We start from the raw sequence: 21,761 nt of genomic DNA, 5'->3' as shown, positions 1-21,761 counted from the left end.
CGTTGGGAATAGATTGGACGTGACACAAACCGAGTGCCGTGCAATATCATTCATGCACGCCCCTGTTAGTGATCCTTTGATTGCCTGTCCTTCATCTTCTTACTCTCGGCCATCACTTGAGAGTGGGCGTCAGGGTGCCTTTCCACGTTGATGGCAAAGGCCGCAGCCAATTTTGTTACTAGGCGACCTTCGGAGACAAGAAGCAGAAGTCCAGAGTCTTTCCGACCACACAGCAGAAGGCCAATAGTGCAACATATTCATGTATTTGCTTTCAAGGCATCGCGGAGACAAATCAACGCAGTTTAAGGCTTAAAAGAAAATACGATAAAGAACTGAATAAACAGGCAACCAAGTGACTATCCTTGATGAGGAGGTCGAGGTACTGGACGAGGAGGTTGAGGTACTGGACGAGGAGTCTGAAGTACTGGACGAGAAACTTGAGCTGCTGGGCAAAAAGCTCAAACTGGTGGTAGTCGGCAGGCTTGGAGTTGTAATGGATGAAGTGGAGGATAGACTGTTTGTTAGCGAGGTGCTTGAAGAAGTGTCAGACATGCTCGCCGAAAATGATGATGTCTCGGCAGTTGTAAAATTGGAAAAGCGCATCGAGGTGGAAGATCTTGATTCTGCCATCGCAGAAGTCTGGGTGAGCAAGGTCGTTGTTGATGACGGCGAGGGGGACAACGAGAGTGATGAGGACGGCGGAGGCAACAAGAACGAGGAAGGTGACGGGGGCGTTGACGATGGTGATAGTGTCGATGGCGAAAAGCATGAAGGGTCGTGTCCGATAATGTAGAAGAGTCTTGAACTAACCCGCTCGACATACTTGGGGTGGAACGACTGGTGACGCTGGCTGAGACTCCCATCGAATTTGCACTTGCTACAGTCGATGTCGCGATACCCTGACTAGACAAGCCAGGAAGTTGTATTTAGCCATTCCGACACAGATCAACTATTCCACGAGTGTTAGCTTCCGGGCCCGCAAAGTAGTGAAGCCATGAACTTTACCTTTGTATGCTAAGAGAGATACCGTCTCTCAATCAGGCGGACGGGACGTAAAGGCAACGTGGACCCGTCCAGTGGTATCCTGACAGAAGCCTGCCGGGTTACTAGGGAGGGATGGATGATAAAATCGAAGAGCCCCCTCGAAAACGTCGAATGTGGTTGTGATGGCGTTGTTCGGTGGCGTCCCCATAGCAATGATAGGTTTGAAGTTCTCACCTGGGGAGTAATGCACTGGAACGCCGCCGTCGAGTAGTTGGCCAGCGACCAAGAAAAACACCGTTGCGGTGTCGCATCTTTGACGATTTGCATTGGTGTTTTGGTTCACAAATCCGCCCGGCATTCTTTTCTGCAGATTTCGTCTAATATTAGTAGGCGGACCTGGAGCAACGAAGAGGATCACAGGTTGAACAACTTGCGCAGACGTTGATGTAGAGGGACCAGAGCTAGTGGTGGTGGTCGGGACTTGTCTGTTCGAGGTCAGACTGGCAGACTAAGATGTGGTTAATGGAATGGATGAAGTATCAGATCCAGCGGCTGACAACGAGGAAGGATCTGAGGACGAAGTAGGTTTTGTCAACGGTGTTGCCGTTGTAGCAGTCTGTTGAGCAGATCGTGATACTGACAGGCCAGTGGCTGAGAGTGAAGTGCCGAGAGAGGAGGTGGGCGTTCCGGAAAGCCGAAAGGTGGGATTTGTGGAAAGATTGATGTTTGTTTCCGTTGACAAGGGTGCATCAGCGGATGAAGTCGAGTTCGTTGTTGTCTCGAGCCCTGTCGGACCAGCCGTGATCGTCGTAAGCTCCAGATAAGTCGAGGTACCTGAAGCACCACGTCGCTGGCGAATCACCCTCATGGTCGAAGGGCGACACAGACGCTGAAACTATCTGTGGTAGGAAGGACAGAACTTTAGTATAGAACGAGGATTCATGATGGCAATGATGATGGTGAGGATGGGGATGACGTGTGAAGTAAGTTATGGAACAGCGAAAGCTCGTCAACACAACAGCAAGCAGACAACTTTATTCCCAGATACATATACATCAAGGTCTAACGGTGAGGTGCAGAATCCAATAAAGGGTCGCTCGTGTTTGAAACAATCAGAACAATGAGAAGATGCTCCATAATATTAAAACAAGATATCACATCTTATTCCAACGAGACATTAACTCTTATTCAAACGAGACATGAAACCTCAGCATTTAAACCATGGACTGATTATAATTGGGAAAATACTGGGTTAGAACGCTATGAAACGTGAAGCGCGATGTAGGTATGCAGCTAGATCGAGAATAGCCTCACAAAACGCCACGATGTTGGGCTGAGGTGGTTGACACCCCGCCATCGCGGCTGAATCTGGAATGTCCACTGAAATAAAAGTTCAGATTTCAGCCCGCCACGAGGCGGCTCCCACACTGGTTCGGTGCAAACGTCGTCGAGTCTAGGGGCTGTGTAAGGTAAGCAATATTAAACAAGAGACACACACATTCGTTAGTAGGTTCGCCACTATACGTATTCCCCAAGCCAGTCTGTCAAGTCTGATTACCGTCCTCTCACTACTCGTACAAAGATAAACTGTTTTTTATTTCTCAGCCATCATTGAACTCGGACGCCTCAACTTAGCAACAGACGACATCTTTCTTCGTTCTTCTCCACATTGATCATCATTACAACAATGGAATCCTCCCGAACGACTGTCCTTGCGTGTCGTACTGCGACTATCGTCCAGTGCTTCACCCAACAGCCATTAGCTCCGTTGTGCGGGAGCTGCATGCCGACTCCTGTTGTCCACCTACCAGCCGGCACGAGACAACCCATCACCGTTCAAGTACAGGCTCCAAATTGCAACAGATGCGGATGCGATACTTGCGTGCATACAGTCTCGTAAACAACCGAATATGATGCTTTCTATTCCCCAGGCCTCATCCAGCAAGTGTATGCTGTCACGGAGACATATCGTGGGATGGCTTCGAAACCTACTGTGGCATCTACCGATGTCCCTTTCGGGTTTACGAAAGAGGTCCAAACTTGCACGACGTGTGGTCCAACTCCGGTCGTCGCAACAATTACACGTCCAGTGTCAGAGGTGGTGCAGGATATCAGGGCGTTTGGCGTGATCACCATACCCGCTGGCATAGACCCTCAATACTCTCTGTTCAGCATGACCGATTTCCCAAGCGCAGCACCGCCATTGGAGTCTACACATGTTGCGGCAGCCCAACACCGTCAATGATTGGTTTTGCGGTCCGGCTCGGCCCCCGTCGAAAATCTGCCTCTGAGCAAAGACACGTCCCTGACAGCGAGCCTTCACGGAACAGTGACGGTGCACGAATCGCATCCAGAAAAGACTCCAGCTGTGAAACGCTTAGTTCGAGGTTACTGTCCCAGGTTCCCACAATCACTTCACGTGAGTATTATACCTAACTTGCCGTAATTATCTTCTCGATGAGGCTGACAGGCAGAGTAGTTCCCATTGCAAATGTAGTGAGCGGTTCCACAATACAGCACGGCCCAGTCTTCGGTTAGAAGTTTATGATAGTTGCTGGACTAGCCCTCATGAAAGCTCTTATGGGATGAGGCACACACACATGCGATAAGCAGACTGGGAATTGTACCAGCCTTTGGCTATGGGTGAGCAATATCAGGTAGTCTGAAGATGTCATCTGAGCAGAAAGGCGGTTTGACATGTGTCCTTTCATTTAGATCCAGAATGAAATAAGACTGCTACTTGATGTAAATTTAATTATAATTGCTCGAGTGTGCTCAAAGACCTATAGGAATGCACAGTTTACACTAATAACAAGTCCCAGTACTTCCTGTTCGTCACGCGAAACGGCTCTGCAGGCAGAAACTCAGCCCTTGCTATCTAATGGCTTGGAATGCGACTTCTGCGGGGTTACCCCTTTTAGCAATCAAGTCACAGATCTCATCTGTACTTTAAAACAAGCTTCAATAAATGGAATGATGAGGCTGAGACCACGGGTACCTTTCCTGATTGTTCCACCGCAAATCCGACGTTGCACAGCCTGAATGCTCCAAGAGAAAGTCGATGATATCAATACAAGTCACTGTCGTAGAAATGACTCGACGTGTCTTTTTGGTCATCATTACTAGTACTTCAAACCAAGGTCTCTCTTCATCATCATCCATCCGCACTCAACATGTATAACCTAGTATATGTACATGAAGCTCAATATTGTACACGAGAGTAAGAACGACTTTTGGACATATCATGTTCCCCTTCAAAACGATGGACAGCAATGCCACCGAGGGGCCCAGGTTTTGTGACTTGTCATAGTCTACCTAAGTAATGAGGACATGGCATCTTTCTTAGGCACGACGAGACTGGGAGCGCTGGCCAATGCTGCGCTTAGCGCTCATCATCTTGACGCTCTCGTCGTAGTCGGAGGTCCCTTTGTTGGGATCGGCGTCCTTCTATAATGACATTAGCCCCTATTCCCCGATTTTGTCTCAGCAGAACATAGGGAAACTTACCGCGTTCTCGGCGCCACACTTGGAACCAGCATTGTATTTCCCGTCAGGTCCATCGACACCAGCAAACTCGCGCTTGCTGTTCGCCTTGAGCATGTTGGTAGCAGCCTCGGGCAACCACCCATTGATAAAGTCACCGTGCGAGCAAAATGAGTTACCGCACGCAAGCTCAAAAGGCGGCGTGCCATTCCATCCGTCAGGAAGCACCTTGCGGAGATCGTAGCGGATCGAGAACCGAAGCTGCGGCTGGCGCTTCATGCCCTCGGGGCACCGGTTCGCGGGCTTGAAGCCGTCCTTCCAGTTCTGGGTGCCTGAGTAGGCCGACTCGAGCGTCTGCTCGTTGACGCAGTCGTGGAAGAGAAGGAGGGTCTGCAAGTGCGTGGAGCACGTCTTTGTCGGCCAGGCCGCGACGTCTTTGCCCTCTTCGGCGGGGTCGCCTTCGCAGAACCATTGAATGCCGGCGAGGTCCTCGACGTCGGCTTGTGTTGTGCCCTTGGAATTTCCGGCGACGGTTTTGTAGTTTTGGGGGATGGCGACCTCGGCGCTTTCGATGGCGACATAGTAGGCGCTGAAGCGGGAGAAGGGGACGGGAGTCATGCCGGTGTCATTTTTGACATACAGAGTTGGGACCCCTTTCGCGCCCAAGTCAGCTAAAGAACGTCTCATGGTAGAAGAACTGGCTATCACTTCCAGTTCACCCAAAAGCTGGGCTTGAGCTTACAGTAAGAAGAATAGTCATTGGGGTTCTCGGCAGTTGAGCAACCTGCCTGGAGCTCGGCAGAGGTGTTCGTGTTGAGAGTGACGGCGTCTGAGCCAAAGAAGGTGTGCATGTGGCTCTTGTACTGGCCCGGAATGACGACGGGATCGATGTTCTTGCGCATGAAGGGCTCGGCCACAGCAATGGTGTATGCGTTGGCGATGCCAGCACCGGCAAGCAGGAGAGAAGTAGTAGGAAGCATCTTGAATCGGCCTTTGGCGAAGAAGAAGAGAAGTAGATGGAAACGAATGAAAATCAGCAAACCTGTCAAAGAGAGAGACACGGATTTGGGACTGAACAAAGGAAGGACAAGCTCGAGTCAAAGCACGAAATAAAAAAGTCTTCCACCAAAGGAGATCATCGGCGTTTCTTTAGTATTAACCACCTCTACTCCCTCGAGCCGCCCGATCTCAACGTTTGTTCATCCCATCGCTGCCGCCTCCGCCGTCCCTGCAGACCCACCTTACATCCCGGGGGCTATCGATCCCAAGAAGCTCTATCTTTCAAGGGTGAGGATGCACCTATTCTGCGGGTTCGGGCAGCTGAAACACAGTGACCGGCTGGGCTGCGAACTACGGCTGCCTTCAGCGAATTGAAGGGCTATTTAGATGCGGTAGCGCGACTGGGATGGGGACAGTACAGGCGTCGCACGACCATGACTTTAATTTCGATTCGAAACGTGCGTGACAGGGTGATAGGCATGCCGATTTAGTCTTAGGCCTTGTCACGCTGTCAGCAATGAGGGCCAACCGCTGCACGGAGCCATCCAGCTTCCTGGTTTGCATCAATGGACAAAGTAGAACGGCATGTCGGACATTGTGCCGTCTTATCAAGTTTGTTTTATGGTTGGTGGCAATGAGCGTAACTCAGAATGTAAGTAACTTTGTTTCCACTGCCGACAAGTTTGGTTTTTAGACTCCAACGGGGGCAATCAACTGCTGACACCGACAACTGTTAAGCTGTTCGGACCTCGTTCGTGCCCCCTTACCTCGGAATCGAGCCATAACGACACTGCGTGTAGCATCACGCTGCACAGGGTTCATAGTAAAGACTTACCTTAGGCCCAGTCTGAGAGAGAGGCCTTCGGTATACCCCTTGGTACTTAATGAACCACAATACGTACTGATACTCATTTTGGGAAGAATTTCTTCATAGGAAAATCCACAATACGTGAACCCGAAGGTATGCCAGTAGTTCGGTCTCGCTCCTCAGAAGGAGCCGGTAATCTTAAGATTGGTAGCGCACGTCTTTTGGACAGGGGAGAGCCCCTGTATCGCAGAGTCAAGCCCTGTAACCTCCACTACACTACATACGTACGTGTACAGGAGGACTACTGGGTTCTCTCCTTTGCGCCGTTCTCCTCCTTATGTTAACAGGAATCAATATACGCCAGGTCAGCTCCATTGGTAGATTTTTCAACGTCACAAATTTACAGAGTTTTCTCCGATTATCGTAGCCAAGATGTCTGAGTTAGGTGAGATATTTCACAGTCCGTGAGAGATACGCATCACACGTTTCTTCCCGGAGCACTAAATCGGGCCGCCTTCTCGCTGAGAGGGCCACAGAACTCTCCATGTGAGATACCCGTAGTGGATGCATGGAAGACTTGCACAGGGAATTTCTGCTCACAGACTTGTTCCGTCACTCGATGACAAGTATGTGAGCGTCATTTAAACAACCATTCTCCTTTTCTCTGGTTCCAATGGACATCCCTGCGCAGTGGAGGAATGGGCCAATCTGTCTGACGTTTGACAGGTCTCCATCCACATCAATCCCACGCAGGGTCAACCTAGACGGTCTACCGCATGACGTAGATGTTGATTCTAGGAGTGTGATTTCCGAACCTTTTTCAGCATTCATGCAACCTTGTTCGTATGAGTTCAATATCGGTAGAGCCCATTAGACCTGCATGCTTTATGTACAATGCATTCAGCCGTCTCTCCATTTCCGCGATGATCACAATGCTTATTAACCCATCAAATATATTAGCAGCTCATGGCTTCTTTTCAAGGTGATCGACATACACGACAACGACAATAAGCATTCAGGACCAGATACAGCCCTCAGGATACAGGCTATTATCTATGAGCTATCCACACTGGTAGACAGGCGTCTCAGTGTTCCAGTACGCATACAAGTTCTTATTCCCCTTCCGGTCAATCTTGCCTTGGCGGCGGCGTTCCTCCTTCTGCACCTTTTCCTCGTTCCTGTGCTGCACCACCAGTAGTGAGCGCTGCTGTGACGCGGACAAGTGCATCAGGGCACTTCGATCGTTCGCTCTCATGTTTGCCAGCTCATGGATAACCAATGCTCTCTCTCGCTTTTCTCTTTTCGACAGGGTTTGTGTCTGATCTGTGTGTAGCTGGTCCTCACTGGACTCCTCTTTTTCGGACTCTACCCGGGCATATTCCAGCTGTGAAGGTGGGGACCGGATTCGACGTCGTAGGTTGTTGATAGATGGTCCCGTTTGTTCCGAGGACCGCTTGGATATGATCTTGCCTGACGGCAACCGAAGGAAGTCCTCATCACCCTGTAACGGCTGTCGACTTGGGCTTGCTGGCACATTTTGCGCATCGCACTCTTCTTCGCCACTCTCAAAGTCATCTGCGCTCTCTTCCTTGTATTCCGCTTCAGATAGAGTGAAGTCGTAGAAATCGGTGAATTCGGAGTCTTGTTCTGCTGGATCAAACCTGCAGTGACCCTTGCCGATCATGTGCTGCTGTACGGCTTGTACCGTTGTCCTCTCTGTCCCGCAGTGCAGACATTCCCGGTAATCGAATATGACTAGGTGCAGGTACTTGAAGAGAGTTTCCAGGTCGACGACTAGATTTTGCCGGTGTGGGATGAACAGGCCGTGCGACTTTTGCATATGGGCTACACTGGCATGGAAGCTTGGCAAGAGATTGGGGCAGAAAAGGCACTGCCCAGGAGTAAATGATTGCATGGCCGCGTCGTGGGAATCCAAAGATGCTTGTGAGGAAGTCGTTGTGACAATGCTCTTCTGTTTCAAGAGCGAGTCCGTTGAATTTAAAAGCGGCGTGGTTGTTGCTGTGTTCGTTGCCGTAGTTGCACCCGGCATTTGTTAGAGGTAGTCGGTAGTGTGGAGGGGCTTCCGGTCTAAGTTGTAGAAAGTGGCGGGGGGAAATCCTGTAGTTCTAATGAAGAATCGAAGTTCTGTTGTTGACTGAATTAAGGAACAGACTGATTTCTTCAGTATACTGTCTAGGGTTATATAATGACATGCGACGACAGAAACTCAAGGTATTGAGACTACCTCGACCAGACGGCTCTGCGAGCACCAACAGCTCTCAAGACCGTCGAGAAGTCTAAGCCGCTAGACTAAGCCCATATAGGCCTCGCATGCGCGCCATGATTGACCGTTCCACTATAACTCTGGGACTCTGCCAATGAATATCGCTGGCGAGGTATGATTCATAATGAACGATGCAGCCACATTCAGTGTTCTACCAATCAGCTATGCGTTGACTCATCCAAGAACATGAGACAAACGCAGAATATCGGGGACCCTGAAACCTTTCTTTCTCTCTTCTCGCATGCTGACATGCGACTCAACTGAGCATTGTCATTAGAAGACTGAGAAGTCAAGAGCCGCGACAGGCCGAGAGTAGCCGAGAGTCTGGAGAAGAGATACCCCCCCACTGCACTCAACTCATATCCAGCACAAGCAACACAAAGACCATTACTACTGTCACAAGCTGAGAGGTGCTGCTTAGAGCCATCAGTGCATCTGGTATTGAATACATTCATTTCCCCTATGTGATTGTCTCTTCGATGGAGTTGGAACAGTGCGGAACACCAATTATCGTCCACATTGACCAGCGACAATCTGGCTGGACAGCTCATTGGGTGGGATTTCCAATCCACAGCGACCATTTGCGGAGCAAGTTCCTTTGAAGGTCCCATCAGTGCAGGCCTGACCTGCGACGCCACCACCCTTCTTTTGGGGAGCTTTCGGCAGCAATGTTAGCACGCAGTTGCAATTAGAGATCTCGCAGCAAAGAACAGGAGAACTTACATGCAAAGGCAGAGGCAGTCAGCCCCAAGATCAAGATAGCGGCGTTGGCGAAGAACTCCATTTTGATGTGCGTTGACGAAGTGAATGATTGAATTATGTGTTTCGTCAGGGACCGTAATAAGCACTCAGGGAGCAGAGCAAAAGGAAGTCGAAATGATTGGGTAAGAGAGTTGCGAATCCAGCGCGAGTTAATAGATATGCTTGATGAATTGTTAACCTAAACGGCTTTAACGCTTGAGATGTACTCTGCTATTTAACCAACTTTCTAGCCTTGAGAATATCACCTATCTACGGAGTAATCCTGATCGGTATAGACGAGATCTTTACTCAGTCGCTTTCGGTCTCGATAGGTTTTACTTCGCTTACAGCGACCTGCGACATCACAGGTTTGGATGGCATCCAAGTTGGCACCACTCACTCTTTCGGACGAAACCCCGCCCACGTTAATTGAGTCAGTCAGCCCGAATTTTAGCATTTAATGTGCCATCTGACCCGAGCAAATGGAAGCAAGTTGCGTCTGATCGACGTATAGGAAACGAAACCATGCAGCAATAAAAGCTCAATATCGAGGCTTCCAGAAGTTGAGTTTTTAGGTGATTTTCACCTCGCGATGGCCCCACGTAGAGGCAACTGGGCACCTGTAGCTTAACAGATTGCCTTTTCAATGAACCTAGGCCGAGTAAGCAAGTAGACTCAACATACTTGCCTAATGGCTTGTGCGATGGGCCCCTTGAATTGCTATTGAATTTCGGGCCGAGACTAACCCAACGTTACGGCGTGTAGTTTGACTATCACTTGTGTAAACCAAGATTTGAATGTATCTCGTTGAAATTTTGGAACTCCCTGCTTCAACCTTTTTGCCTTTTCCGTTTCAATTTCGACTAAGCACTCATCCTATTCTTACAAGATGCCGCAAGCCTTTCCAATACGCCCAAGTGCCATTCAAACTCCTTCACGCTAATGCTGAATCGCCGCAGATTCCGCGTTCCTACGAATATTGCCCCCTCGATATCCTCTGGCAGGATATCTCTGAAGACCGTGCACATCGTCGCCACTCGAAGGATGATGACCATGGTAAAGGTCCTGTGGAGATGTCAGAAAAGGGTCTTTACAAGAAAAGAGCTCTGCAGCAATGGCGTTCACACTTACACCATCCCACTGGCGAACAAGCCAGTAAGACTGTTAGCAGGGTCAATGTCGAAAACATTGATGAACCCTTTGCAGCCCTCCAAGCAGAGTCGACACCGCTCTAATATCGCCTCTCGACACGGGTGCGTCTCAAAATGCGCCATGTTCAACATCACGTACTCGATAAAAGGGCGATGAATGATGTACTGTCCGGCATAATACCGGCCCTTGAGCCTAAGCACGTTCCACGGATTATTCCCCAATTCCTCAACTCTGATGATACCCGGCGTCATGGGCGAGCTCGCATTCTCCAGTTGCTGCCCGGGCGTCCTTCTAGGCTGACTCGTGAGTAAGAAATCAGGCAGGTTGCGATACAGCGCGCCGTGGTATGACCAGAGATCCTCCGTGATACGCAGTAGCCAGTTTGCGTAGTCAGTCCGGGTCATACGGAACTGGTCTTTGCTGTCAAAGACTACGCTGTTGACCCGATTGAGGAAACGCCTGATGGCCGCGTTGGTACTGATCTGGAAGGCGACTAGTTCCTCGGTTCTGTAGAGGGACGTCGAAGCCGGACTCGTCACTTCGGCTTCCGGTGTCGTCTGGGCCATGTTGAAGTCTTTGTGCTGTTTGGGTGTTTCTGGGGCTGGGTAGGGCACGACATCTTCATATCTCGCTATACCTGATGGTAATGTAATCGATATCTCAGACACAAAGTCCCCCTCGTAAATCAAAGCAACCCAGAAGAGTCTGCGGAATGCATCTGGGAATCTCTCGCTGTTGTCCCCGGCTATGGCAGCTCTGTCTTGTGTCAGTAAAGACTCTCTTCCTATGATGCAATCGGGCCTCTCTCAAACTACCTTCTCGTTAGGGCCTCGCACTTCACGGCGGTTGCATGTGCCCAATGGAAAGAGTCTGCCACTCTACCTTTCGCATTCATATGTAAACTGTAGACTGTCAGTTTCGATAAATAATTTTTTCAGAATGTGGGCGCGCTTCTGACCTTGCCAACATTGTACATTGTGCTGCTTCGAGGCTGATTTCAGACGATATGAACCCTAACAACAGCCGCGCTTTCCGCCACAGCTGTTCATCGATCCCTGGAAAGTCCCCAATGATGCTGGAGCTCACGGATCTTTGACGAAGACCTCCTTCTCGGCCTGCTCTTTCATCTAATGAGATACAGTATTCCTCAGTGCAGACAAATGACCCCATGCATAGGACCAGCAATAGTAAGCAGTACCGAGACGGCGCAGTAAGGGGTATGACTACACTTCCAGTCTTCTCCGACGCGACTATCTCGTTGAAAGTCTGAATAATATCCTCTGGGGAGAGAAGAGGAAAGAAGATGTTCACTTCGGCAAAGTACTCGTGAATCACCTCTCGATATCGATCAGCGGCATCGATGGAGACTGGGAGACTTCGATCTTGGAACAATCTCCATGACTCTGGAGGAAAGGTTGCAGAGTCTGTAGTTGCCTTTTCGCAGAAGAAGATGTCAGTTGCTTCCGCTGAGCGCAGTCCTCCTGGAAACGCTGGCCGTACTGGTGGTGGTTCCATTTCCGTTTCTGATAGCAACTGCTTTACTATCGGCCACTCAAAAACGTGATTCGCATTCGCTGTATGGGATAGAGGAATTGGAATTTGAGCATCTCCCTCGGGGTTCCTCGTATGAACTGCACCCACTTGATCTCTCAAAGACGTCGAATCGAGAGCTGCATCGGGCTGTGTACGAGGCCCCGATCCCGGAGTAGTCGCATGCCGTGTAACCTGAGGTGACGGCGTATCTAAAGACGGCCGCGAATCTTGCTGGATCTGCTGCTGCTGTTGTCCAGAAAACACTGGCGAAGAAAGCAAACGATCTTCCAGCATCTGGATACGCTCTAACAAGATCCTGGTATTCTGCTCGATGCGCGGCTGGTTCGAGTCGCGGTAGACGCATTCCACGTTCTGGGTCACGCAGAGGCTGCACTTCGGCTTGGCAGCGTCGCATCGCGTCTTACGGGCCCGGCAATTGGTGCATGCCTGCCACACTCGGCGCCGTGCCGGGAAGTAATGGGCCGCGGAGAAGGAAGAGGAGGGCACGGAGTCGTCCATGATCGGCCGCCCGCCGGAACACTCCGAGGTGAGTTATGCGATTTGCGGAGATGGAACTGGGAGGTGTGAAAAGGGGAATTTTTGGCCGGGTTTAACTGGTTGGGGCCACAGTTTAAGTGACTTCAGGGGGCATTGCGTGGGAAATTTCCCCGCTACTCCCCGGCTGTCCTAGCGCCGCCGAGCCCGGGATCTTGCCGGAGGTCTGTCCGAACTATCGGGACTAGGGCCAGGCCTCTGTCGCGTGAGAATTCATCTGGGGATGATGAACCGCTTAAAGTAGGTACTGTAGTCTGTGGAAGTGATGGACGGTTTCGGTAAAGAATCATGTTCCAATGAGCGAGGACCTTGTCTTGGAAGCCGCCGATAGAGTCTGATTTCGAGGTTTGCAAGCAGAGAAGACCTCAGTCTTGAGTTCAAGTAGCTGATGCATCCGATATGAGAGACACTATATGTGAATCGAAAGAAAGCGAAGCTATGTTAATCATTCTATGGAATCAAACAACGCCAGTTTATGCAATCCAGACACCCGTATCTCTGTGACTTCAAGGGTTTTGAAGGTATCGTGATCATGAGGCAACAGCAATGGGAGTTGCAGTAGCCTGAGCTAGACTCTTCTTCTTTTCATCCGGCGCCAGCTCAAAAACGCCAACTCCAGACACCGTCTCTTTGGGCTTTCCTAATTCCTTCTCAACCTCTGAGGGAATCACCTTACCATCCAACCTCTTGTCTCCAGGCGCCATGGGCGCATAGAGACTCAACAGCTCATTCAGCCTCTCGCGCTGAACGCAGTTCTCGTACTTCCAGCTGGCAGCAAGCTCATCAAGCTCCTCGAATGTCTTGTTCTTGAAATAATCGGCCCATTCAGGAATCATGTACTCCGTCATGGTGATGCCGCGGATACCGCGGAACACGTGCATGTGCATGCGCCACTGCCACGGGTACTTCTTGTTGTATTCTGCGGGGACATTGTCTTCGAACCACTTGTGCAGGGGGCCGAAGAGATTGGGTTGGAGATGTGCGTCGTCGTATGCCCAGCTGTCGACGGCGAGGTCGCGCTTCTTGCGGATAATTGGGCCGAGGAGCCTCAGCCAGGCGGAGTCGGGTGATAGGTAGGTCATGCCCATGACGTTGACGTCCTTGTAGGCCCAGATACTCCATGCTGTGAATAAAGCAGTTAGCAAACGTTTACAGAACGCGCGTCATGAGTTGTCTCACCAATGCCTTCGTCGGTATAGATGGCCATTTGCTTGTCGAGCATCTTGTACCGTTCCTCGTTGTGCTCCTCGAAATCCGGATTATACTCCTTCCGTTCGTAAATCGGACCAAATTCACCTAGATCCTGATAGTCAGTAGCTTATCTGTCAGGGCCAAAGGTTCTCCATACCGTTCCAGATCGGCACATTATGCTCCTTCATGAATGCAACCTTACGGTCGTACATTTGGCGAATATAGGCATCCTGATCTTGCAAGCCTTGATACCTGCCAATGCGGTTCGGGAAGCCAAATCCACAGTAATCGTGGACCGCGTAGACAGAGTTATCAAACACCTTTGTGAAGCCGGAGAAGTCCATGCTGAAAGTGTTGCCCTCCAGCCAGAGAATGTGTTCGGGGTCAATATCGCGGATGGCGGGGACGATGCGGTCGTAGAAGGCGAGCAGACGTGTCCACTCGACATCTGCGGGTTCGTTGAGGGGGTTGTATCCTGCAATCCACGGGTTTCCCTTGTATCGCTTCGCAATCACCTGCCACAGGTTGATGACCCTGTCTTGAAAATGCTTGTGATCCCAGAAGGCGGCGTAACCGGTCGGGTTGTCGGAGTGCCAGTCCTGGTTTTGACCGCCAGGGGCAGAGTGGAGGTCGAGAATTGTGTAGATGTTATATTTAGCGCACTACGAGTAGAGAGATTTGTCAGGGAGAAGAAGGATGGGAGAAGCATGGGAGCACCGTACAATTTCAATAGCGCGATCAAGATGCTTGAAGCCCTCCTCCTTGATCACGAAGGGATTCATGTCATCTTCGAAATGGTGATAGTTGAAGGACAAGCGAATGCAGTTGAATCCAATTGAGGCAAGAAACTCGGCGTCCTTCTCGGTGAAGAAGTATTCAAGGAATTTGTCGAAAAAGAAGTCACACTTCTCCTTGCCTAGCACCTTCAACAAAGCGGCTCGAATTTGGTGTTCACGGCCGGGAAAGCCGTTCATGAAGTTCTCCATCAGCATCCAGCCACCGAGGGCCGTCTGTTTTGCCATCAACAGTCAGTATTTGGCCTTCGGGCGCTTGCATGCAGGAAATCAAGTCGGGGTCACTTACGCCGCGGAGAAGGACGGGCTTGCCCTCAGCATCAATAATGCTGGAGCCTGACGTTCTCAGGATTCCGTTTGACATTGTTGCAGTCAGATGAGTGCCTCAGCTATCGTGAAGTTGAACAAAACTGAGCTAGGATGGCAGCAACAAGGGACAGAGACCAGACAATCCCAAGGGTAACTCTAGCATCTAAATAGGACCGTTCACATGTGCTCAACAACACCAAGCCAGAACTTCGTTGGGTCCATCGCTCGCAATGCGGAGTATGCGCATCAGGTCCACAGTCTGTAAGTTCCCATGACGTCCCATAATCGTCTTTGAGCAGCTCGTAGATACGTGTCGCCGAAATAAGAAACGCGACCGAAAGTGCCCCGCGTTGTCGGGGCAGACTTCGACGCTCCCCCGGTCCCCACGTTCCCGACTCGGGGGACTCATTTGGCAGCCCCGTATAGCCTAGACGACGGACGACATCAGCCGGAGGTCTCAAATGACGCTAGGGGCAAGGTTTTGAATGCCCCGAAGATGGTCAGACCAGGTCGGGGCAAGCATGTAGTTCCCCCGAGGTCCTATGATTTGTCAATCTTGGTAGAAAAGAGGACCCAAGAATCTCATGTATTCTCCACACTATCATCGGCCGACGCTACACAACTTGTGTTGTTCCGACTACCTTAGTTTACACGGTTTCACTGCCCTCCATTTTATGGAAACAATCAGACGAGTCAGGCGAGCTTGACTTCATCCGCAACTCCTAATTGTTCGTTTCCCCATGGACACACGTCCAGACACCTTCATCTCGTGATGCCCCGGATGTGGGGACCGAGTTTGCTTTTACCCCAACCCCCGGATCTTCTCCGCATCCCATCATCCGACCTGCCAACCCCTGTCTTTGTCTCGATAGTTCTCAAGCCCTCCTCGGCAGGCAGAGCCTTCGCGTCCCAGGCGTACGGTCCTACCATCATTATCATGAGTGGGTGTGAAGGGCTAGCTTCCCGCGCCAATAATAATATTGCTCGATCGGAATTCTTCTTCGCCTAAGCCCATATGCCGACCTCGTAACGCCGTCATTTAACCAGACTGCTTTTCACCAACCCAACGAGCAGAACCTGACAAAGTCTCACAGCGTTCCAGGAGAGTTGTTGACATCGTTCCACCACGGCAGGTCATTCTGGCCGCGCGCATATAAGGAGACGCAAGATCCCAACTCTCTGGTTTCGGTTGTCAATTCAGAAGTTCATCTCCACTGTTGAGCCAACCTTGCCACCTTTCTCCTGGCCGAGCTTTTGTCAACTTCTCTGTTACTCTACGGCAGTGTCAAAATGAACTTTCTCCGCCAACGCCTTCCTGCCCCGAGGCAAGATCAGCAAGCCCGACGAGCTCGCCAGCAAGGCGGACCGGAGGCGGCGAGCGAGAGCTACCAACCCTCGCGCATCGCGCAACTCGCCCAGGAGTCTCCGACCTGGTACAAGTCCGCCGCCCGCCGAAAGCTCTACTTGCTCCTCTTCCCCGCCGCTGTCGTCTCGTACGCCACGAGCGGCTACGATGGCTCGATGATGAACTCCCTCCAAACGGTATCCTACTTTGACGACTTCTTCGACAACCCGCGCGGCGCGGTCCTCGGCTTGATGAGCGCCATCATGGCTCTGGGGAGCATCTGCTCCACGCCAATCGCTCCCTGGGTCGCTGATAAGTTTGGACGACGATGGGGTATCACGACGGGAAGCTGTATCATGATCATTGGTGCGATTTTGCAGTGCGAGAGTACCGCGTTTGCCATGTTTGTCGTGAGCAGATTCATCCTTGGATTCGGGTTATCGTTCGCGACGACTTCGGCGCCGAGCTTGGTTAGTGAGCTGTCGCATCCTAAGGATCGAGTCACCATTACAGCTATCTGCAACACCTGGTATGTCCTGTCCATATTGATGTGTTGAAAACGATGAACATCAGGGACTGATTGTGTGAACTTGACAGTTGGTACATCGGTAGCATTGCGGCAGCTTGGATCACATTTGGCACTCGAAACATCCCAAGCACCTGGTCCTGGCGAATCCCGTCTCTTCTTCAAATGGCACCTAGTGTGGTTCAGCTCGCGGCCATTTGGTTTGTTCCCGAGTCTCCACGCTGGCTCATTTCACATGATCGTGGAGATGAAGCGATGGAGGCTTTGAAACAATACCACGGTGAAGGCGAGGAGACGGAGTTAGTCAGATTGGAGTTTGAAGAGATCAGAGCGGCTATTGATAATGAGAAGAGTAAGCCAACGAAGCCCCTGAATCATTATGGCACCTACTAATCGCGTTGAAGGGCTTGGAAGCACTACTTGGGCATCCATGGTCAAGACCAAAGGCAACAGATACCGCATGTTCCTTGTTGTTTGTAAGTGACCTAAATCCGGAGTCTTTGGTGTCGCCTGATAGTGATACTTACATTTGACATAGGCATGGGATTCTTCTCTCAGTGGTCCGGTAATGGACTGATTGCTTATTGTGAGTACCTTCGCACTCTCTTTCCCTACCCTATCGCAGTGTCTGGAAACTAAGTAGATCAGACCTTTCGAGAATCATGGATACAGTCGGCATAACAAACAAGAACACCCAAGCTCTGGTAAACGGCCTCCTCAACATCTGGAACTTCGGCCTCGCCCTGACCACTGCATTCTTCGTCGAACGTATTGGCCGCCGACCTCTCTTCCGTATCTCGACCTGCGGCATGCTCGTAGTCTTCATAGGCTGGACCATCGCCTCGGCCCGTTTTGCCGAGACTAGTGCCAGCTCTGCCGGCATCGCCGTCATGGCCCTAATCTTCATCTACCAAATCTTCTACTGCATCGCCTTCTCGCCCTTGCCGGTCGCATACTCCGTCGAGGTTCTTCCGTACTCCATTCGCGCCAAGGGCATGGCAACATATGTCTTCTCAACCAAGGCTGCCGTCTTCGTCAACCAGTACGTCAACCCCATTGGCATTCAAAATATTGGGTGGCGCTTCTATATCGTCTATGTTTGTATCTTGGCTGTGGAGGCTTGCATCGCGTATGGTTGGTTCTTGGAGACTAAAGGCAAAGCTTTGGAGGAGATTGCTGTCATCTTTGATGGCGAGCAGGCCAATGTTCGAATTGCTGAGAATGGGAAGGGGGACGGGCCCATTGACGTTGAGGAAACCGAGCATGCAACTTCAAAGGTTTGATATGAGTAAAGTACCTTTAGGTGTGGGCACATGATAAGTCTTAAAGGATCACGAAAAGGATAGGTATCAGGTGACAAGGAGGTCACAAGCAGAGGACCTTACAACATATGAAATGCTCTGAATGATTGTGCTCTTAAATTCTCCCGTGACTTATCGACTTGAGCTGAGAGAGTGATGTGAGCTTCAAACGCCCAGATTGGTCAAACACGGAATTAGTCACATGAACTTGAAGCCATCCACCTGGCTACTGGGAATGTAGGTAAGGCTGTGTACGGGCAACGTTCGGATCTTAGGCTTCGGCTTTCTCCATAGCTCGCAGCTGTCTCTGTCGAAGCCTACATTCAGGCCCTTTTGGGAAACAAACCAGCTAGTAAAGTAGAGGGTCAATCTCCCATCAAGTAGATCTCTTATGATTAGTTGGTTATTGGCATTTCTCTTCCAAAAGTGCCTCGGGGTTAGTCAGCTCTAGATCGAAGTGCAAGAAAAGGGTAGGGATAAGCTGTTAGATCATATTGTTACCAGTCAACATAACTAAAAGCCATTAGGTATCAGACCTTGGCCATCTCCATCCAACTTATATCTACGCCCAAAATTCAGTAAAACAGTTGATCTGGCTACGCGTGGGTTCACTTACTCCGGCCAAGACATACCCGAGCTCCGGATCCGAATGCGAAGAAGAACAATCTGTATATGATTTCATTAGTACTCGTAGATGTAAAATCGGCTGATTGGGAAGACATACGCATGTCGCCATTGTCCTCTTTGAGCCATCTCTCGGGGCGGAAGGAATAGACGTCTTGGCCATATACCTCCTTGCTACGGTGGACAGCCCAAGGGTTGACTTCAACGACAGACTAAATGCCCTCTAGTCAGCAACGGCACGAGGGCTTCAAAATTATGGTCTTAATCGGTCATCAAGAAGCACATGAAGAAATTACTAACACCGGCGGGCATATGGTAGCCGCAAATATCATAGCCACCTTGGGGAACTACACGAGGTAGAGTCATGCCGACGGCAGGGTGGACCTAACTTCTCTAATCACGTCTGCAAAGACGTATCTTCAGTAAACCAGGCTTGAAGAGAGGTTTTAGGAAGCAAACGCACCAAAAGCGTAGAGTTGAACCCAGTTGCCTAAACCCACCGTTCTTCCAAGCATATCGTCAAGTTTCTCGAGTAACACCTGGATGGCGCTGTCCACGTATGGCTCGAGCTCTTTCAACGATGTCATCGCATACGGGCGACTGACGAGACGCCGCTGGGCCGAATGGACTCGATCATCGCGTTCAGGTAACAGGTCAGATTTGCGCCTTCCCTGCCAGACGCTGTAGAAGTCGGACTGGCGGGACTTGGACCCTGGGCCTAAATGCAGTCACATGTAATGTTGACCCCTACACGGACATCGTCCGGCTCCTACTGTAGATTGTCTTGATGGACGTGAGATCTGATATGCTCCTGCTATAGGAGGCCCCAAAATTTAGCTTTGAATTTGGAACTCTACACCATCTATTGCCTGCGATACTCACACTTCGCTTGACGCAATGTGCACAACCTTGCCCTGAACCTCATGCAGGCGCATCGTCATAACGTGAAGATCGCCAGTATATGAGTGGTACGCAAGCCATACTCTCGAAAGACTGGCCCAGCAGGGCTCGGAGACTTTGGTGAATGGTCATAGGACACGCTGGTAGAGGAACCAAGAGAGTAACAAGACTACCGGTGCTATTTGAAAGGCCACCAGTAGATACCCTGACTGTTTCTGGTAGTTTAAGATGCTCATGGTGTAAGATTCTACTACGGAACGGCCGAAATCAATCCCACTGATGGCAGGAAGATGAACTAGTAGATATTATATCAAATGGCTCGGGCCTCTCCTGCACTTCCCGACTTGACATCGATGCACGTGAACGGCTACAGGCAGGTTAGAGTTTGGATGTCGCACATCTTTCTCGGGTTATCCGGTGGCTCCCCACAGAGCGTTCATGCTCTACGAGGGCGATCGCGGTGATATCTTGCGGGGTAAAGCGTGTCGCACCGAAGAGACGGAAGAGATGGAAACACTAGCAAACCAAAAGGGTTGTCCGAGTACATCGCGACACATGGGCACGGGAAGCTGGACAACAGCTATACTTATTACTCCGGTCTTCTTCCGTGCCGGCCCCGCCCCATCTTAAACTGTGCCGGGCCAGACCTCTTCAACAATGGCAAGCAAATGGGATATTGACAAGGTAAATACAGTAACAAGATGTATCTTTGTCGAACTTCATGGCCAATGGAGAATGGTACAAAACAATACAGATGCCTACAATACCAACGTGCTGAGGACATCCACCATTGAAGATCAAGACCAATCTTGACCATTAACGACACAGTATGGTGCTAGTGCTCCCTCACCAATCTCCCCAGCTTCACATGGCTTGACACAGCCCTCATAGCGTGTGCAAATGACCCCAATCTTTGCGAGACAGTAGTTGGATAGAGTGGCAGTGTCACCATAGTTCTGATTGACTCCCACTGATATACGTTAGCATCGTAGACTTTGAAAGATGTGCTTGTATCATAGCTTGAAACTATTATTGAATATGACTTACTAACTACTCCTTGTATCCCCACAAAGTTGGTAATGTTGACGTGTCGCTGGAACTGCTGGCTACAGTTGCCACATGAGCGGTAGAACTTTCCGAACTTGTTGGCGTAAAAGCCATCGATGTGCAGCCATCCCTCACCTATGAGTCAAAGGAATTAGTGTTTTGGAAATTAGGTGAAGTATTTTGAATCTTGGTTGTTTGCACCCACCGTTGTGCTGAAAGACTTTGTCACTGGCCTCTTTCGCCCCTCCGCCCCTGACGTATCTTGGGCCGGTGCCCTTGAACGTCGCCGCATCCTCACAAACATCCTCCCACCAAACATTCTCGATATTACAGGGGCCGCGGCAATGTACACCCTCAGCTTGAGCGGGGCCAATGATGGCATTTCTTAATGTCGCCCCGCTCTCCAAGATGAAGACGGCAGCAGCCTCATCTTGTTCGGCTTGGCCTTTGCAGTCGCCAGAGCTACCTTTGCGATCAAAAGAGCCATCTTGCCGTCGAAAACCGCGTTGACTGGGATCAACGAGGCAGTTGGGAATGAGGTGCTTCCGGTCGCTGTGGGCCATTTCGTGTTGACCGACGGATGTGGGCATGATACGCCTCCAGAGGCTTGCCATTTTATGGTGCTTGTTAAAGTCGTTCGCGTCGAGGTAGTTTTGGTAGACTGAGCAGATGCAAGTCCAATGGCCAGTACCAGCCCGGAAATGGTGTTTGAAAGCATGCTGGTTGGTCTTGTCTTGGTACGTGGATTGAAGTCTAAAAAGATTTCAAGTCTGTGATGATGGCGAATCTCAGCTTCACTATTTATAATCATCAACTGATCAGAATTCTACAACAAGAAATCTATGAAGTGCGACTATGTCATGAGTGGGAAGTTGGTGGCAATGCCTTGCGTTTTTCAATGAATTCTAGTCGTGGTAAATCCAGCATGAGTTTCTCCGCCAAGACTTGCAGACGCCCTATAAATCCAAGAGCTCACTTCCAACTTTTTGCTGCATCGATGGCTGCCGAGACTCTATGCAGCATCTAGCTGAACTCCCATCTCCTGACGGCCTAGCTTGTTCCACCAATCCCACCCAGATTAGGAAGCTGGGGGAAACCCAACGCAGCGCTGAAGCAATGTCTTGCATGTTATGTCCATGCAGACAAAAGGCTTGTTTGATCGCTTCAATGGAAGAGCGGAACATT

General features: G+C 50.4%; 10 protein-coding genes across 10 annotated transcripts; 1 reads left to right on the top strand and 9 right to left on the bottom strand.

Annotated features, from left to right (window-relative positions):
• Positions 1-65: 65 nt before the first annotated feature.
• Positions 66-769, bottom strand: BDP55DRAFT_730871 (uncharacterized protein; the record flags this gene model as incomplete). The annotated part of the gene is made up of 3 exons (XM_060579751.1): positions 66-187; positions 358-514; positions 551-769. The coding sequence occupies 3 exons, from the start codon at positions 767-769 to the stop codon at positions 66-68; spliced, it is 498 nt and encodes a 165-aa protein (XP_060427136.1).
• A 264-nt stretch (positions 770-1,033) lies between these two features.
• On the bottom strand, positions 1,034-1,852 carry BDP55DRAFT_634366 (uncharacterized protein; the record flags this gene model as incomplete). The annotated part of the gene is made up of 2 exons (XM_060572658.1): positions 1,034-1,469; positions 1,626-1,852. 2 exons carry the CDS (start codon positions 1,850-1,852, stop codon positions 1,034-1,036), a joined length of 663 nt encoding a protein of 220 aa, XP_060427135.1.
• A 2,137-nt stretch (positions 1,853-3,989) lies between these two features.
• BDP55DRAFT_586917 (uncharacterized protein) lies at positions 3,990-5,689 on the bottom strand. The gene is made up of 3 exons (XM_060570883.1): positions 5,210-5,689; positions 4,492-5,120; positions 3,990-4,431 (listed from the first exon to the last, which is right to left on the bottom strand). Exons 1-3 carry the CDS (start codon positions 5,445-5,447, stop codon positions 4,327-4,329), a joined length of 972 nt encoding a protein of 323 aa, XP_060427134.1. The 5' UTR covers positions 5,448-5,689; the 3' UTR covers positions 3,990-4,326.
• A 1,474-nt stretch (positions 5,690-7,163) lies between these two features.
• Positions 7,164-8,522, bottom strand: BDP55DRAFT_671154 (C2H2 type zinc-finger-domain-containing protein). Its single transcript, XM_060575439.1, has one exon. It carries the CDS (start codon positions 8,322-8,324, stop codon positions 7,335-7,337), a length of 990 nt encoding a protein of 329 aa, XP_060427133.1. The 5' UTR covers positions 8,325-8,522; the 3' UTR covers positions 7,164-7,334.
• A 367-nt stretch (positions 8,523-8,889) lies between these two features.
• BDP55DRAFT_671153 (uncharacterized protein) lies at positions 8,890-9,471 on the bottom strand. Its single transcript, XM_060575438.1, has 2 exons — positions 9,282-9,471; positions 8,890-9,214 (listed from the first exon to the last, which is right to left on the bottom strand). Exons 1-2 carry the CDS (start codon positions 9,340-9,342, stop codon positions 9,066-9,068), a joined length of 210 nt encoding a protein of 69 aa, XP_060427132.1. The 5' UTR covers positions 9,343-9,471; the 3' UTR covers positions 8,890-9,065.
• A 550-nt stretch (positions 9,472-10,021) lies between these two features.
• Positions 10,022-12,578, bottom strand: BDP55DRAFT_671151 (uncharacterized protein). Its single transcript, XM_060575437.1, has 4 exons — positions 11,410-12,578; positions 11,267-11,353; positions 10,431-11,207; positions 10,022-10,364 (listed from the first exon to the last, which is right to left on the bottom strand). Exons 1-4 carry the CDS (start codon positions 12,501-12,503, stop codon positions 10,163-10,165), a joined length of 2,160 nt encoding a protein of 719 aa, XP_060427131.1. The 5' UTR covers positions 12,504-12,578; the 3' UTR covers positions 10,022-10,162.
• A 355-nt stretch (positions 12,579-12,933) lies between these two features.
• Positions 12,934-14,902, bottom strand: BDP55DRAFT_671148 (glycoside hydrolase superfamily). The gene is made up of 5 exons (XM_060575436.1): positions 14,814-14,902; positions 14,453-14,740; positions 13,888-14,392; positions 13,719-13,835; positions 12,934-13,662 (listed from the first exon to the last, which is right to left on the bottom strand). The coding sequence occupies exons 1-5, from the start codon at positions 14,886-14,888 to the stop codon at positions 13,070-13,072; spliced, it is 1,578 nt and encodes a 525-aa protein (XP_060427130.1). The 5' UTR covers positions 14,889-14,902; the 3' UTR covers positions 12,934-13,069.
• Positions 14,903-16,123: 1,221 nt separating this feature from the next.
• On the top strand, positions 16,124-17,987 carry BDP55DRAFT_557074 (lactose permease; the record flags this gene model as incomplete). Its single annotated transcript, XM_060569660.1, has 5 exons — positions 16,124-16,707; positions 16,776-17,056; positions 17,109-17,180; positions 17,243-17,290; positions 17,353-17,987. 5 exons carry the CDS (start codon positions 16,124-16,126, stop codon positions 17,985-17,987), a joined length of 1,620 nt encoding a protein of 539 aa, XP_060427129.1.
• Positions 17,988-19,075: 1,088 nt separating this feature from the next.
• Positions 19,076-19,657, bottom strand: BDP55DRAFT_556997 (uncharacterized protein; the record flags this gene model as incomplete). Its single annotated transcript, XM_060569648.1, has 3 exons — positions 19,076-19,347; positions 19,403-19,440; positions 19,512-19,657. Coding segments are annotated over 3 exons (456 nt in total), but the record flags the coding sequence as incomplete, so codon positions are not given.
• A 669-nt stretch (positions 19,658-20,326) lies between these two features.
• BDP55DRAFT_705763 (pectate lyase) lies at positions 20,327-21,306 on the bottom strand (the record flags this gene model as incomplete). Its single annotated transcript, XM_060578044.1, has 4 exons — positions 21,098-21,306; positions 20,782-21,038; positions 20,577-20,711; positions 20,327-20,499 (listed from the first exon to the last, which is right to left on the bottom strand). Exons 1-4 carry the CDS (start codon positions 21,292-21,294, stop codon positions 20,327-20,329), a joined length of 762 nt encoding a protein of 253 aa, XP_060427127.1. The 5' UTR covers positions 21,295-21,306.
• Between the last annotated feature and the right edge of the window lie 455 nt (positions 21,307-21,761).

Source organism: Colletotrichum godetiae, assembly GCF_030913485.1.
Source record: "Colletotrichum godetiae strain CBS 193.32 chromosome Unknown BDP55scaffold_33, whole genome shotgun sequence".
In the NCBI taxonomy this organism is placed as follows: domain Eukaryota; kingdom Fungi; phylum Ascomycota; class Sordariomycetes; order Glomerellales; family Glomerellaceae; genus Colletotrichum; species Colletotrichum godetiae.
The sequence above is the reverse complement of the archived record's forward strand: the minus strand, read 5'-3'. Positions and strand labels throughout refer to the sequence as shown.

What these genes read in the sequence shown, in the direction of transcription:
- BDP55DRAFT_671154 (XM_060575439.1), bottom strand. Translation starts at nt 8,324, where the DNA reads ATGCCGGGTGCAACTACGGCAACGAACACAGCAACAACCACGCCGCTT.
- BDP55DRAFT_671153 (XM_060575438.1), bottom strand. Translation starts at nt 9,342, where the DNA reads ATGGAGTTCTTCGCCAACGCCGCTATCTTGATCTTGGGGCTGACTGCC. An exon ending in GACTGCCTCTGCCTTTGCAT is followed by an intron (nt 9,215 to 9,281) that starts GTAAGTTCTCCT and finishes TGCTGCCGAAAG; the next exon opens with CTCCCCAAAAGAAGGGTGGT.
- BDP55DRAFT_586917 (XM_060570883.1), bottom strand. Translation starts at nt 5,447, where the DNA reads ATGCTTCCTACTACTTCTCTCCTGCTTGCCGGTGCTGGCATCGCCAAC. An exon ending in CAATGACTATTCTTCTTACT is followed by an intron (nt 5,121 to 5,209) that starts GTAAGCTCAAGC and finishes TGGGCGCGAAAG; the next exon opens with GGGTCCCAACTCTGTATGTC. An exon ending in AGTGTGGCGCCGAGAACGCG is followed by an intron (nt 4,432 to 4,491) that starts GTAAGTTTCCCT and finishes ATGTCATTATAG; the next exon opens with AAGGACGCCGATCCCAACAA.
- BDP55DRAFT_671151 (XM_060575437.1), bottom strand. Translation starts at nt 12,503, where the DNA reads ATGGACGACTCCGTGCCCTCCTCTTCCTTCTCCGCGGCCCATTACTTC. An exon ending in CAATGTACAATGTTGGCAAG is followed by an intron (nt 11,354 to 11,409) that starts GTCAGAAGCGCG and finishes GACAGTCTACAG; the next exon opens with TTTACATATGAATGCGAAAG. An exon ending in TGCGAGGCCCTAACGAGAAG is followed by an intron (nt 11,208 to 11,266) that starts GTAGTTTGAGAG and finishes GACACAAGACAG; the next exon opens with AGCTGCCATAGCCGGGGACA.
- BDP55DRAFT_671148 (XM_060575436.1), bottom strand. Translation starts at nt 14,888, where the DNA reads ATGTCAAACGGAATCCTGAGAACGTCAGGCTCCAGCATTATTGATGCT. An exon ending in TAATGTGCCGATCTGGAACG is followed by an intron (nt 13,836 to 13,887) that starts GTATGGAGAACC and finishes ATCAGGATCTAG; the next exon opens with GTGAATTTGGTCCGATTTAC. An exon ending in CTATACCGACGAAGGCATTG is followed by an intron (nt 13,663 to 13,718) that starts GTGAGACAACTC and finishes CTTTATTCACAG; the next exon opens with CATGGAGTATCTGGGCCTAC.